Below are 14,081 nucleotides of genomic sequence, written 5' to 3'. Positions count from 1 at the left end.
CTCTCTTATCTGTCCCCTTCTCCTCTACTGCTAATTCCAGACTCCATTTCTTTTATCTCGCTGCACCTCACGCCTGGAATAGACTTCCCGAGCCTGTACGTCTAGACCCGTCTTTGGCCGTTTTCAAATCCAGGCTAAAAGCCCACCTCTTTAACGCTGCTAATTGACTCCTAACCACTACTCGCTTGCCCTGTACCCTTTTATCCCCACCTCTTTAATTCCCTTTCCTCTTAGTTGTTCTGTCTGTGTGTCTGTCCTATTTAGACTGTGAGCTCTTTGAGCAGGGACTGTGTCTTTTCATGTATGGTGTACAGCGCTGCGTATGCCTTGTAGCGCTATAGAAGTGATAAGTAGTAGTAGTAGTAATGTAGAAGCCTGCCCTTGCAGATCAGCAACGCGAACGCGCAGGCTTCTGTTTCTGTGAGTCTGACGTCCTGCACGTTTCTAGATGGAATGTTGCTAGTGGAGGAGTAGCCTAGTGGTTAGTGCAGTGGAACATGGAATGTTGTTACTATTTGAGATTCTGGAATGTTGCTACTATTTGAGATTCTACATGGGATGTTGCTACTATTTGAGATTCTACATGGAATGTTGCTATTCCACTAGCAACATTCCATATTTAGATTGTGAGCACTTTCAGTAGGGACTGTCTTTTCATGTATGGTGTACAGCGCTGCATATGCCTTGTACCGCTATTGAAGGGATAAGTAATAGTAGTAGTAGTAACTCGTCCTCGCTTTTTGTTTCCATTGCTTTTGCTGTACGTGAGGATTCCCATCCTCGTTTTGTGTTTTCCCGTTGGACCTTGATGACCTGAACATGTGTACCCTACCGGAAAGGAAAGACAGGGGTGAAATCATACAGATGTTCAAATATTTGAAAGGTATAAATCCTTTCGACAAACTTTTTCCAGAGATGGGATGGTGGTAGAACTTGAGGACATGAACTGAGGTTGAAGGAAGGCCGACTCAGGAATAATATCAGGAAGCATCTTGTCACCGAGAGGGTGGTATATACTTGGAATGGCCTCCCGCGGCAGGTGGTGGAGATGAAAACCGCAACGGATTTCAAAAATGCGTGGGATAAACACACAGGAATCCTGTTTAGGAGGAATGGGTCTGAAGAAGCTTAGCGAAGATTAGGAAGCAACACAGCTCGAAACCTTGGGGTCATCTTTGACTCTTCTCTCTCCTTTTCTGCTCATATCCAGCACATCGCCAAGACCTGTCGTTTCTTTCTTTACAACATCCGTAAAATCCGCCCCTTTCTTTCCGAGCACTCTACCAAAACCCTCATCCACACCCTTGTCACCTCTCGTTTAGACTACTGCAATCTGCTTCTTGCTGGCCTCCCACTTAGTCACCTCTCCCCTCTCCAGTCGGTTCAAAACTCTGCTGCCCGTCTCGTCTTCCGCCAGGGTCGCTTTACTCATACTACCCCTCTCCTCAAGACCCTTCACTGGCTCCCTATCCGTTTTCGCATCCTGTTCAAACTTCTTCTACTAACCTATAAATGTACTCACTCTGCTGCTCCCCAGTATCTCTCCACACTCGTCCTTCCCTACACCCCTTCCCGTGCACTCCGCTCCATGGATAAATCCTTCTTATCTGTTCCCTTTTCCACTACTGCCAACTCCAGACTTCGCGCCTTCTGTCTCGCTGCACCCTACGCCTGGAATAAACTTCCTGAGCCCCTACGTCTTGCCCCATCCTTGGCCACCTTTAAATCTAGACTGAAAGCCCACCTCTTTAACATTGCTTTTGACTCGTAACCATTCGCCTCCACCTACCCTCCTCTCCTCCTTCCTGTACACATTAATTGATTTGATTTGCTTACTTTATTTTTTTTCTATTAGATTGTAAGCTCTTTCAGCAGGGACTGTCTTTCTTCTATGTTTGTGCAGCGCTGCGCACGCCTTGTAGCGCTACAGAAATGCTAAATAGTAGTAGTAGTAGTAGTAGTAACACTTGTAATTGTGAAGCAAAGCCAGTGCTGGGCAGACTTCTAAGGTCTATGCCCTGATCATGGCTGAACAGATTTGGATGGGCTGGTGTGGAGCTTTTCAGGGGCTTCGATGACAATTTCTGAAGTTTTAGAAGGACAGTGCCAGGCAGACTTCTACAGTCTATGCCCTGAAAACGGCAAGGACAAATCAAGATCAGGTATATGCATGTTGTATCACCTCATCTTATGGAATGAGTTTATCTTCTCGGGCTGACTGGACGGACCATACAGATCTTTATCTACTGTCATCTACTATGTTACTACGTAAAGTTAGACGTGAGAAACGTGCCAAGCTAGCATTCCGTAGGATGCACTGCGCAGATCGCCATTTACAAAGTACAAGCTGAGCAACGGATCATATCGGCGCCTAACTCTGGGTGTTTACTGAATCTGGCCCGTAGTAACCGGAACAAAGCTTTTGAACAAACCCGACGGTAGTAAGACCCCTTCTTCTGTGCCAGCAGGTCGTCCTGATGAACTGGAGACGATCACATACTGTTATTCCATTGAATTCCACTTTTGAATTTCCCTTCTCTATCCATTTGTTCACCACAGTGAAAATCATGCTTTCCTCTTGCTGCCTCGGCTGAGTTACGAATACACTGCCACATTGTAAAGCAGCAACAGAAATATGTGAACGGTGTTGATTTACAGGGCTTTTATTATAATGGGACGTAATCAGCAACAGCCATTGAAGCGTTACACTACTTTCCTAACAGAGATTACAATTACAAGTCCATAAAATCAATGAGGCAGAACCTGAATGACACAGCTTTTTCCTGAGCAACCAGAGTCAGCTGCTGGCTGCATATTTTATGAAATTGATAGCAGGAAAATCAAACTCCAGACATGAATGAAGCTTGCATTAGAAGCAATCTGTATACCAGTATCAGGGAGTTACCAAGCCGCTCGCTTTCTGGAGTGGGGGCCATAGGCCAGCCCTGCCTTTCCAAACCCACCCTCCTGGTGCATCCTAGTAACTTTAATGCCGATTTCTCAGCAGACTACAAATCCCACAATGCACTGGGAACTAAGTCCAACAGGTAAGGCATGGCCAACAGGCTGCTCTCTGAAATGAAAGCTGGGTGATTTTATTTGGCAGATTGCATATCAGGCAACAGTCCTGGCGTTCCAAAACCCCCCTCCTGGTGCATCCTGGTAACTTTAATGCCGATTTCTCAGCAGACTACAAATCCCACAATGCACTGGGAACTAAGTCCAACAGGTAAGGCATGGCCAACAGGCTGCTCTCTGAAATGAAAGCTGGGTGATTTTATTTGGCAGATTGCATATCAGGCAACAGTCCTGGCGTTCCAAAACCCCCCTCCTGGTGCATCCTGGTAACTTTAATGCCGATTTCTCAGCAGACTACAAATCCCACAATGCACTGGGAACTAAGTCCAACAGGTAAGGCATGGCCAACAGGCTGCTCTCTGAAATGAAAGCTGGGTGATTTTATTTGGCAGATTGCATATCAGGCAACAGTCCTGGCGTTCCAAAACCCCCCTCCTGGTGCATCCTGGTAACTTTAATGCCGATTTCTCAGCAGACTACAAATCCCACAATGCACTGGGAACTAAGTCCAACAGGTAAGGCATGGCCAACAGGCTGCTCTCTGAAATGAAAGCTGGGTGATTTTATTTGGCAGATTGCATATCAGGCAACAGTCCTGGCGTTCCAAAACCCCCCTCCTGGTGCATCCTGGTAACTTTAATGCCGATTTCTCAGCAGACTACAAATCCCACAATGCTCTGGGAACTAAGTCCAACAGGTAAGGCATGGCCAACAGGCTGCTCTCTGAAATGAAAGCTGGGTGATTTTATTTGGCAGATTGCATATCAGGCAACAGTCCTGGCGTTCCAAAACCCCCCTCCTGGTGCATCCTGGTAACTTTAATGCCGATTTCTCAGCAGACTACAAATCCCACAATGCTCTGGGAACTAAGTCCAACAGGTAAGGCATGGCCAACAGGCTGCTCTCTGAAATGAAAGCTGGGTGATTTTATTTGGCAGATTGCATATCAGGCAACAGTCCTGGCGTTCCAAAACCCCCCTCCTGGTGCATCCTGGTAACTTTAATGCCGATTTCTCAGCAGACTACAAATCCCACAATGCTCTGGGAACTAAGTCCAACAGGTAAGGCATGGCCAACAGGCTGCTCTCTGAAATGAAAGCTGGGTGATTTTATTTGGCAGATTGCATATCTGGCTAGCGCAGTGGTTCCCAAGTCTGGTCCTAGAGGCACCCCAGCCAGTCAGGTTTTCAGGATATCCACAATAAATATTCATGAGAGAGATTTGCTTGCACTGCCCCCACTGCATACAAATCTACCTCATGAATATTCAGTGTGGATATCCTGAAAACCTGATTGCTTGGGGTGCCTCCAGGACCAGGTTTGGGAGCAACTGGGCTAGTGGAAGGAACGTAGGGAGCGGAGGACAAGTTTCATATGTATTTATTACCTTGAGGTGTGACTTATCTGTGGATCTGTCAGTTCTGTCTGGATCTTTCCTGTCAGGTGCTGCAAGAAGCTGGTATTTTCCAAGACTCTGTTATCTACAAAGATTAAAAACAAAAAAAAGAGTATTTTGAGCATGTAGTCAAGTGACAGGGAGGAAACCTCAGCTATGAAAGGGATTTCCAAACAGGTCCTGGTGACCCCACAGCAAGTTGGATTTTCAGGATAGCCACAATGGAAATGAAAATGGGACTTGATATTTTTGCAACTACATTCAAAGCGGTTTACATATATTCAGGTACTTATTTTGTACCAGGGGCAATGGAGGGTTAAGTGACTTGCCCAGAGTCACAAGGAGCTGCAGTGGGAATTGAACTCAGTTCCCCAGGATCAAAGTCCGCTGCACTAACCACTAGGCTACTCCTCCACTCATTATTCCACCAATAAGAGCCAACCTCATCAGTGATGTCACAATGGCTTGGCTCACTTCTGATATTGTGATGTCATAAGGGAAAGGGGGAAAAGGAAATGGGACTTGATATACTGCCTTTCTTTGGTTTTTGCAACTACATTCAAAGCAGTTTACATGTATACAGGTACTTATTTTGTACCTGGGGCAATGGAGGGTTAAGGGACTTGCCCAGAACCACAAGGAGCTGCAGTGGGAATCGAACCCAGTTCGCCAAGATCAAAGTCCGCTGCACTAACCACTAGGCTACTCCTCCACTAGCAATATTCCACGTAGAAGCCTGCCTTTGCAGATCAGCAATGCGGCCGGCCCTGCAGGCTTCTGTTTCTGTGAGTCTGACGTCCTGCACATGCGTGCAGGACGTCAGACTCACAGAAACAGAAACCTGCGCGGCCGCGTTGCTGATCTGCAAGGGCAGGCTTCTACATGGAATGTTGCTAGTGGAATAGCAACATTAACATTCCATGTAGAATCTGACAGACTCACAGAAACAGAAGCCTGCGCGGCCGCGTTGCTGATCTGCAAGGGCAGGCTTCTACATGGAATGTTGCTAGTGGAATAGCAACATTAACATTCCATGTAGAATCTCAAATAGCAGCAACAGAACCTCAATAGTAGCAACATTCCATGTAGAATCTCAAATAGGGAAAGGGAACTGGGACTTGACATACCGCCTTTCTGAGGGTTTTGCAACTACTTTCAAAGTGGTTTACATATATTCAGGTACTTATTTTGTAGCAGGGGCAATGGAGGGTTAAGTGACTTGCCCAGAGTCACAAGGAGCTGCACTAACCACTAGGCTACTCCTCCACTCATGAATACACATGCCATAAATTTAAATACATTGATAATTCAGAAAATATAAAATTTGTCATGCATATTCACCAAAGACATCCTGAAACCGTGGCTGCTTATCAGGTTACCAGGACAGGTTTGGGCATTTCTGATTATAGGTAAATTTGCAAAATTCCCCACTCCCAACAGGACTGGTTCTTAAGGAAATCCATCTCATAGTACTTTCTTAGCAAAAACTGGAAGATTCAGTTCCCCCTCAGGGTTGTAGACGGAGGAAGTACAGTGACGACGACCAATGAACAAGGTAGACCTGGCTCTCAATAAATGCTTTTATTCTATATCCACGACACGGGCCATGGCTCTGGCTATGATGCCATAAGATACATCAAATAACATACACAATGAACTCTGAGCAAGTCTATGGGAGTCACACTAGCCATGAGGGCCAGTTCTCGTCTTTGGTCGTTCCCTACCGTACTGGACTTTCTTAGAAATACAAAGCAGTTCCACAACACAGCAGACTTTTGAAAGAAAACGGACCGGTGCCTGCCATGCTGCGAGATGAGGCCTGTACTACTACTACTACTACTTAACATTTCTAGAGCGCTACTAGGGTTACGCAGCGCTGTACAGATCAACAAAGAAGGACGGTCCCTGCTCAGAGGAGCTTACAATCTAAAGGACGAAATGTCAAGTTGATGCAGTCTAGATTTCTTGAGTAGAGGTGTGGTGGTTAGGTGCCGAAGGCGACATTGAAGAGGTGGGCTTTGAGTAATGATTTGAAGATGGGCAGGGAGGGGGCCTGGCGTCAGGGCCGTGCCGATGCGGTAAGCGGGGTAAGCACCGCAGGAGGGCGCCCACCTCTGGAGGGCGCCACCGCGGTGCTTACCCTCGCCCCGCGCCTAGAAGACGGCGGGACACTGAGGGAACCAACAGCGCGAAGGGAAGGGAGACGTCGGCAGCGCTCCGCTTTCACAGACACTGCTGCGACTGCAAGTAAAAGATTTAAAGGCCCCCAGGGCGCGCCGCAATCATCATCACGGGGGGGGGGGGGCGCGCGCGCCAACTGTTCATCTGCAGGGGGGGCGCCAACTGTTTGTCTGCGGGGGGGGGGGGGGGGGGGGCGGCACAGACCCTTGGCACTGGCCTGCCTGGCGTATGGGCTCAGGGAGTTTGTTCCAAGCATGGGGTGAGGCGAGGCAGAAAGGGCGGAGCCTGGAGTTGGTGGTGGTGGAGAAGGGTACTGAAAGGAGGGATTTGTCTTGACAGCGGAGGTTACGGGTAGGAATGTAAGGGGAGATGAGGGTAGAGAGGTAAGGAGGGGCTGTGGATCGAGTGCATTTGTAGGTTAGTAGGAGAAGCTTGAACTGTATGCGGTACCTGATCGGAAGCTAGTGAAGAGATGAGGCCTGTACCCAGAGGCACTCTTGCATGTCCATCTCTGGCTTCCTAAGGGCAGACCGCCATATTGGAGCCAGTTAATTCCATGAAAACAGAGAGTCGGACGAAGATAGGCAACACTTAGATGCTTTACACGGTCCAATCCATGGGCGTTTACAGAGGCAGGCCTCCGTCCCTTTTCTATATACATAGAAATGTAGATAAATATATTTTTCTAGTGCTGTTGATTAATCACTGTTAATATTTCTGATTAACATGCAAATGTAAACAGCAATTAAGATTATTAACGCTGACCACCATGGCCCGAGGAGCATCTACCCCCTCCTCCAAGAGCATCCCTCTCTTGAGGAGGCCTCCTCCATAAGCATCCACCTCCCCTCCGGAAGACTACCCCAACCCCCCCTGTAGGCCCTAACTTAAGGATGCCCTGCTGGTCTAGGGCAGAATGAACAGGAGTTGACCACACTCACTTCTGCCCGTGCTGGCTCTGGGTTCAGATTGACAGCCACAACCTATAGCAGTAGTGTCATGGTACTTCCCCTAGGGTCCTGAGAAATGGGGGAGGAGACGGGGAAGAAGGGGAAATAAAGATGAACATGGAAACTGAGAAAGAAAAAGGAGGGCAGATGAGACAGGCAGGAAGGCAGAGATAACGTGTTTCACAACACGTTTAATACAGAACAGTTTTTCAGTCCTTCAAACAATATTAGGACCTGGTGACATTAAAACAACCACTAAAATGTGAATCATCCCCTCAATTCCTCTGGACACTACAGCAGGGATTGTGGGTGATCTTCCAGGAGGGGACCCTGGGCACTCAATGGCCCTTCTGGTCGCTATCTGCCACTTAGTCAAGATCGGGAGGCGGGGCTGGTGGTTGGGGGGCGGGGATAGTGCTGGGCAGACTTATACGGTCTGTGCCAGAGCCGGTGGTTGGGAGGCAGGGCTGGTGGTTGGGAGGCAGGGATAGTGCTGGGCAGACTTATACAGTCTGTGCCAGAGCCAGTGGTTGGGAGGCAGGGCTGGTGGTTGGGAGGCGGGGATAGTGCTGGGCAGACTTATACAGTCTGTGCCAGAGCCGGTGGTTGGGAGGCGGGGATAGTGCTGGGCAGACTTATACGGTCTGTGCCCTGAAGAACACAGGTGCAAATCAAAGTAGGGTATACACAAAAAGTAGCACATATGAGTTATCTTGTTGGGCAGACTGGATGGACCGTGCAGGTCTTTTTCTGCCGTCATCTACTATGTTACTATGTTATGTACTGGAATAAGGGGAAAAGGGAAGGGGATTTGATATACCACCTTTCTGTGGTGCAACCAAAGCAATTATATGCAGGTACGTTTCTCTGTCCCCACTGGGCTCACAATCCAAGTATTGTACCCGGGGCAATGGAGGGTTACGTGACTTGCCCAGGGTCACAAGGAGATGCAGCAGGAATTGAACCCAATTCCCCTGGTTTTGAGGCAACTGTGCCAACCATCAGGATATTCCTTCTGGAAAGAAAGCAAGACTGAATTGTACAGCAGCTGAACCTTGTCTCTCTGTAACCCCCTCCCCCCCCCCCCCCCCCCCCCAACACCCACACCCACATTTCCCTGGCTGTGGAAGCAATGAGAGCTTGGGTAGGCAGAGAGATGTGGAATTTGGCTTCTGTCACACAGACAGCTAATGTTAGGCTGTGAAAGTTGCTTTCTGCCTGGTAGCAATAGAGTGAAAGGTTCAGATATGTAGACTTTTCTAGGATCAGAATGGATGCACAAGCCAGTCCGCTGCCTTCCTTGATATACTGTATTCATGAAACCTTCTTAAAGTCCACAAGAGAACCTCACATCCATGTTACCACATTGCAGTGGAACATCACAGAATCCTGTCAGCAAATTTTGTAGTAAATCCTGCCTGGCTGTGCCTTAGTTCTCTGGACATCACTTTATCTCCCTGTGTCTCAGTTCTAATCCCAGCTCTGTTCCTTTATCTCCCTGTGTCTCAGTTCTAAACCCAGCTCTGTTCCTTTATCTCCATGTGTCTCAGTTCTAATCCTGGCTCTGTTCCTTTATCTGTGTCTCAGTTCCTTTATCTCCCTGTGTCTCAGTTCTAATCCCAGCTCTGTTCCTTTATCTCCATGTGTCTCAGTTCTAATCCCGGCTCTGTTCCTTTATCTCCATGTGTCTCAGTTCTAATCCCGGCTCTGTTCCTTCATCTGTGTCTCAGTTCAAATCCTGGCTCTGTTCCTTTATCTCCCTGTGTCTCAGTTCTAAACCCAGCTCTGTTCCTTTATCCCCCTGTGTCTCACTTCTAATCCCAGCTCTGTTCCTTTATCTCCCTGTGTCTCAGTTCTAATCCCGGCTCTATTCATTTATCTCCCTGTGTCTCAGATCTAATCCCAGCTCTGTTCTTTTATCTCCCTGTGTCTCAGTTCTAATCCCAGCTCTGTTCCTTTATCTCCCTGTGTCTCAGTTCAAATCCCGGCTCTGTTCCTTTATCTCCCTGTGTCTCAGATCTAATCCCAGCTCTGTTCTTTTATCTCCCTGTGTCTCAGTTCTAAACCCAGCTCTGTTCCTTTATCTCCATGTGTCTCAGTTCTAATCCCGGCTCTGTTCCTTTATCTGCGTCTCAGTTCTAATCCTGGCTCTATTCCTTTATCTCCCTGTGTCTCACTTCTAAACCCAGCTCTGTTCCTTTATCTCCATGTGTCTCAGTTCTAATCCCGGCTCTGTTCCTTTATCTGTGTCTCAGTTCTAATCCTGGCTCTGTTCCTTTATCTCCCTGTGTCTCAGTTCTAATCCCAGCTCTGTTCCTTTATCTCCCTGTGTGTCAATTCTAATCCCAGCTCTGTTCCTTTATCTGTGTCTCAGTTCTAATCCCGGCTCTGTTCCTTTACCTCCCTGTGTCTCAGTTCTAATCCCAGCCCTGCTCCTTTATCTCCATGTGTCTCAGTTCTAATCCCGGCTCTGCTCCTTTATTTCCCTGTGTCTCAGTTCTAATCTCGGCTCTGCTCCTTTATTTCCCTGTGTCTCAGTTCTAATCCCGGCTCTGCTCCTTTATTTCCCTGTGTCTCAGTTCTAATCCCAGCTCTGTTCCTTTATCTCCCTGTGTGTCAATTCTAATCCCAGCTCTGTTCCTTTATCTGTGTCTCAGTTCTAATCCCGGCTCTGTTCCTTTACCTCCCTGTGTCTCAGTTCTAATCCCAGCCCTGCTCCTTTATCTCCATGTGTCTCAGTTCTAATCCCAGCCCTGCTCCTTTATCTCCATGTGTCTCAGTTCTAATCCCGGCTCTGCTCCTTTATTTCCCTGTGTCTCAGTTCTAATCTCGGCTCTGTTCCTTTATTTCCCTGTGTCTCAGTTCTAATCTCGGCTCTGTTCCTTTATCTTCCTGTGTCTCAGTTCTAATCCCAGCTCTGCTCCTTTATCTCCCTGTGTCTCAGTTCTAATCCCAGCTCTGTTTCTTTATCCCCCTGTGTGTCAATTCTAATCCCAGCTCTGCTCCTTTATCTCTATGTGTCTCAGTTCTAATCCCAGCTCTGTTCCTTTATCTCCATGTGTCTCAGTTCTAATCCCAGCTCTGTTCCTTTATCTCCATGTGTCTCAGTTCTAATCCCGGCTCTGCTCCTTTATTTCCCTGTGTCTCAGTTCTAATCTCGGCTCTCTTTATCTTCCTGTGTCTCAGTTCTAATCCCAGCTCTGCTCCTTTATCTCCCTGTGTCTCAGTTCTAATCCCAGCTCTGTTCCTTTATCTCCCTGTGTCTCAGTTCTAATCCCAGCTCTGTTCCTTTATCCCCGTGTCAATTCTAATCCCAGCTCTGCTCCTTTATCTCTGTCTCAGTTCTAATCCCAGCTCTGTTCCTTTATCTCCCTGTGTCTCAGTTCTAATCCCGGCCCTGCTCCTTTATCTCCCTGTGTCTCAGTTCTAATCCCGGCCCTGCTCCTTTATCTCCCTGTCTCAGTTCTAATCCCGGCCCTGCTCCTTTATCTCCATGTGTCTCAGTTCTAATCCCGGCTCTGCTCCTTTATCTCCCTGTGTCTCAGTTCTAATCCCGGCCCTGCTCCTTTATCTCCATGTGTCTCAGTTCTAATCCCGGCTCTGCTCCTTTATTTCCCTGTGTCTCAGTTCTAATCTCGGCTCTGCTCCTTTATCTCCCTGTGTCTCAGTTCTAATCCCAGCTCTGTTCCTTTATCCCCCTGTGTGTCAATTCTAATCCCAGCTCTGCTCCTTTATCTCTATGTGTCTCAGTTCTAATCCCAGCTCTGTTCCTTTATCTCCATGTGTCTCAGTTCTAATCCCAGCTCTGTTCATTTATCTCCCTGTGTCTCAGTTCTAATCCCGGCCCTGCTCCTTTATCTCCCTGTGTCTCAGTTCTAATCTCGGCTCTGCTCCTTTATCTCCATGTGTCTCAGTTCTAATCCCGGCCCTGCTCCTTTATCTCCATGTGTCTCAGTTCTAATCTCGGCTCTGCTCCTTTATCTTCCTGTGTCTCAGTTCTAATCCCAGCTCTGTTCCTTTATCCCCGTGTGTCAATTCTAATCCCAGCTCTGCTCCTTTATCTCTAAGTGTCTCAGTTCTAATCCCAGCTCTGTTCCTTTATCTCCATGTGTCTCAGTTCTAATCCCAGCTCTGTTCCTTTATCTCCCTGTGTCTCAGTTCTAATCCCAGCTCTGTTCCTTTATCCCCCTGTGTGTCAATTCTAATCCCAGCTCTGCTCCTTTATCTCCATGTGTCTCAGTTCTAATCCCGGCTCTGTTCCTTTATCTCCCTGTGTCTCAGTTCTAATCCCAGCTCTGTTCCTTTATCCCCCTGTGTCAATTCTAATCCCAGCTCTGCTCCTTTATCTCTATGTGTCTCAGTTCTAATCCCAGCTCTGCTCCTTTATCTCTATGTGTCTCAGTTCTAATCCCGGCTCTGCTCCTTTATCTCCATGTGTCTCAGTTCTAATCCCGGCTCTGCTCCTTTATCTCCATGTGTCTCAGTTCTAATCCCGGCTCTGCTCCTTTATCTCCCTGTGTCTCAGTTCTAATCCCGGCCCTGCTCCTTTATCTCCATGTGTCTCAGTTCTAATCCCGGCTCTGCTCCTTTATTTCCCTGTGTCTCAGTTCTAATCTCGGCTCTGCTCCTTTATCTCCCTGTGTCTCAGTTCTAATCCCGGCTCTGCTCCTTTATCTCCCTGTGTCTCAGTTCTAATCCCAGCTCTGTTCCTTTATCTCCATGTGTCTCAGTTCTAATCCCGGCTCTGTTCCTTTATCTCCCTGTGTCTCAGTTCTAATCCCAGCTCTGTTCCTTTATCCCCCTGTGTGTCAATTCTAATCCCAGCTCTGCTCCTTTATCTCCATGTGTCTCAGTTCTAATCCCGGCTCTGTTCCTTTATCTCCCTGTGTCTCAGTTCTAATCCCAGCTCTGTTCCTTTATCCCCCTGTGTGTCAATTCTAATCCCAGCTCTGCTCCTTTATCTCTATGTGTCTCAGTTCTAATCCCGGCTCTGCTCCTTTATCTCCATGTGTCTCAGTTCTAATCCCGGCTCTGCTCCTTTATCTCCATGTGTCTCAGTTCTAATCCCGGCTCTGCTCCTTTATCTCCCTGTGTCTCAGTTCTAATCCCGGCCCTGCTCCTTTATCTCCATGTGTCTCAGTTCTAATCCCGGCTCTGCTCCTTTATTTCCCTGTGTCTCAGTTCTAATCTCGGCTCTGCTCCTTTATCTCCCTGTGTCTCAGTTCTAATCCCGGCTCTGCTCCTTTATCTCCCTGTGTCTCAGTTCTAAACCCGGCTCTGTTCCTTTATCTCCCTGTGTCTCAGTTCTAATCTCAGCTCTGTTCCTTTATCTCCATGTGTCTCAGTTCTAATCCCAGCTCTGTTCCTTTATCTGTGTCTCAGTTCTAATCCTGGCTCTGTTCCTTTATCTCCCTGTGTCTCAGTTCTAAACCCGGCTCTGTTCCTTTATCTCCCTGTGTCTCAGTTCTAATCCTGGCCCTGCTCCTTTATCTCCCTGTATCTCAGTTCTAATCCCAGCTCTGTTCCTTTATCTCCCTGTGTCTCAGATCTAATCCTGGCTCTGTTCTTTTATCTCCCTGTGTCTCAATTCTAATCCCGGCTCTGCTCCTTTATCTCCCTGTATCTCAGTTCTAATCCCAGCTCTGTTCCTTTATCTCCCTGTGTCTCAGATCTAATCCTGGCTCTGTTCCTTTATCTCCCTGTGTCTCAGATCTAATCCTGGCTCTGTTCCTTTATCTCCCTGTGTCTCAATTCTAATCCCGGCTCTGCTCCTTTATCTCCCTGTATCTCAGTTCTAATCCCAGCTCTGTTCCTTTATCTCCCTGTGTCTCAGATCTAATCCTGGCTCTGTTCTTTTATCTCCCTGTGTCTCAGTTCTAATCCCGGCCCTGCTCCTTTATCTCCATGTGTCTCAGTTCTAATCCCGGCTCTGCTCCTTTATCTCCCTGTGTCTCAGTTCTAATCCCAGCTCTGTTCCTTTATCCCCCTGTGTGTCAATTCTAATCCCGGCTCTGCTCCTTTATCTCCCTGTGTCTCAGTTCTAATCCTGGCTCTGCTCCTTTATCTCCCTGTGTCTCAGTTCTAATCCCAGCTCTGTTCCTTTATCTCCATGTGTCTCAGTTCTAATCCCAGCTCTGTTCCTTTATCTCCATGTGTCTCACTTCTAATCCCAGCTCTGTTACTTTATCTCTGTGCCTCAGTTCTAATCCCAGCTCTGCCACCAACTCTCCCTGTGACTCTGAACAAGTCACTGGTATGAAGGAGGAATACTTCAGAGAGCACTGACAGCCTGGGGTGATCCCTTTGTTTCCCAACTAATAAATTCCTTTAAAAATAGGGAATGAGGCAAAACCTCCGTTTCTGTGAATACCACACAGTGAACCCTGCCAGTGATGGAACATAGGGAGCAGCTGCAGGTGGGTGGGCAGGAGTCTGTAAATTCCCTCCTGCAGATCAGTGGGGAGAAAGCAAGGCAA

At 47.7% G+C, this 14,081-nt stretch overlaps 1 protein-coding gene across 1 annotated transcript in view; it reads right to left on the bottom strand.

Annotated features, from left to right (window-relative positions):
* The window catches only part of ATG16L2 (autophagy related 16 like 2), a 104,605-nt gene that overhangs the window by 77,584 nt on the left and 12,940 nt on the right, over positions 1 to 14,081 (bottom strand). The window contains exon 2 of the mRNA XM_030199316.1: positions 4,466 to 4,559. Coding sequence (XP_030055176.1) covers positions 4,466 to 4,559 — 94 coding nt within the window. The remainder of the gene's footprint in view (positions 1 to 4,465; positions 4,560 to 14,081) is intronic.

Source organism: Microcaecilia unicolor, chromosome 4, assembly GCF_901765095.1.
Source record: "Microcaecilia unicolor chromosome 4, aMicUni1.1, whole genome shotgun sequence".
Taxonomy (NCBI): Eukaryota; Metazoa; Chordata; class Amphibia; order Gymnophiona; family Siphonopidae; genus Microcaecilia; species Microcaecilia unicolor.
The sequence above is the reverse complement of the archived record's forward strand: the minus strand, read 5'-3'. Positions and strand labels throughout refer to the sequence as shown.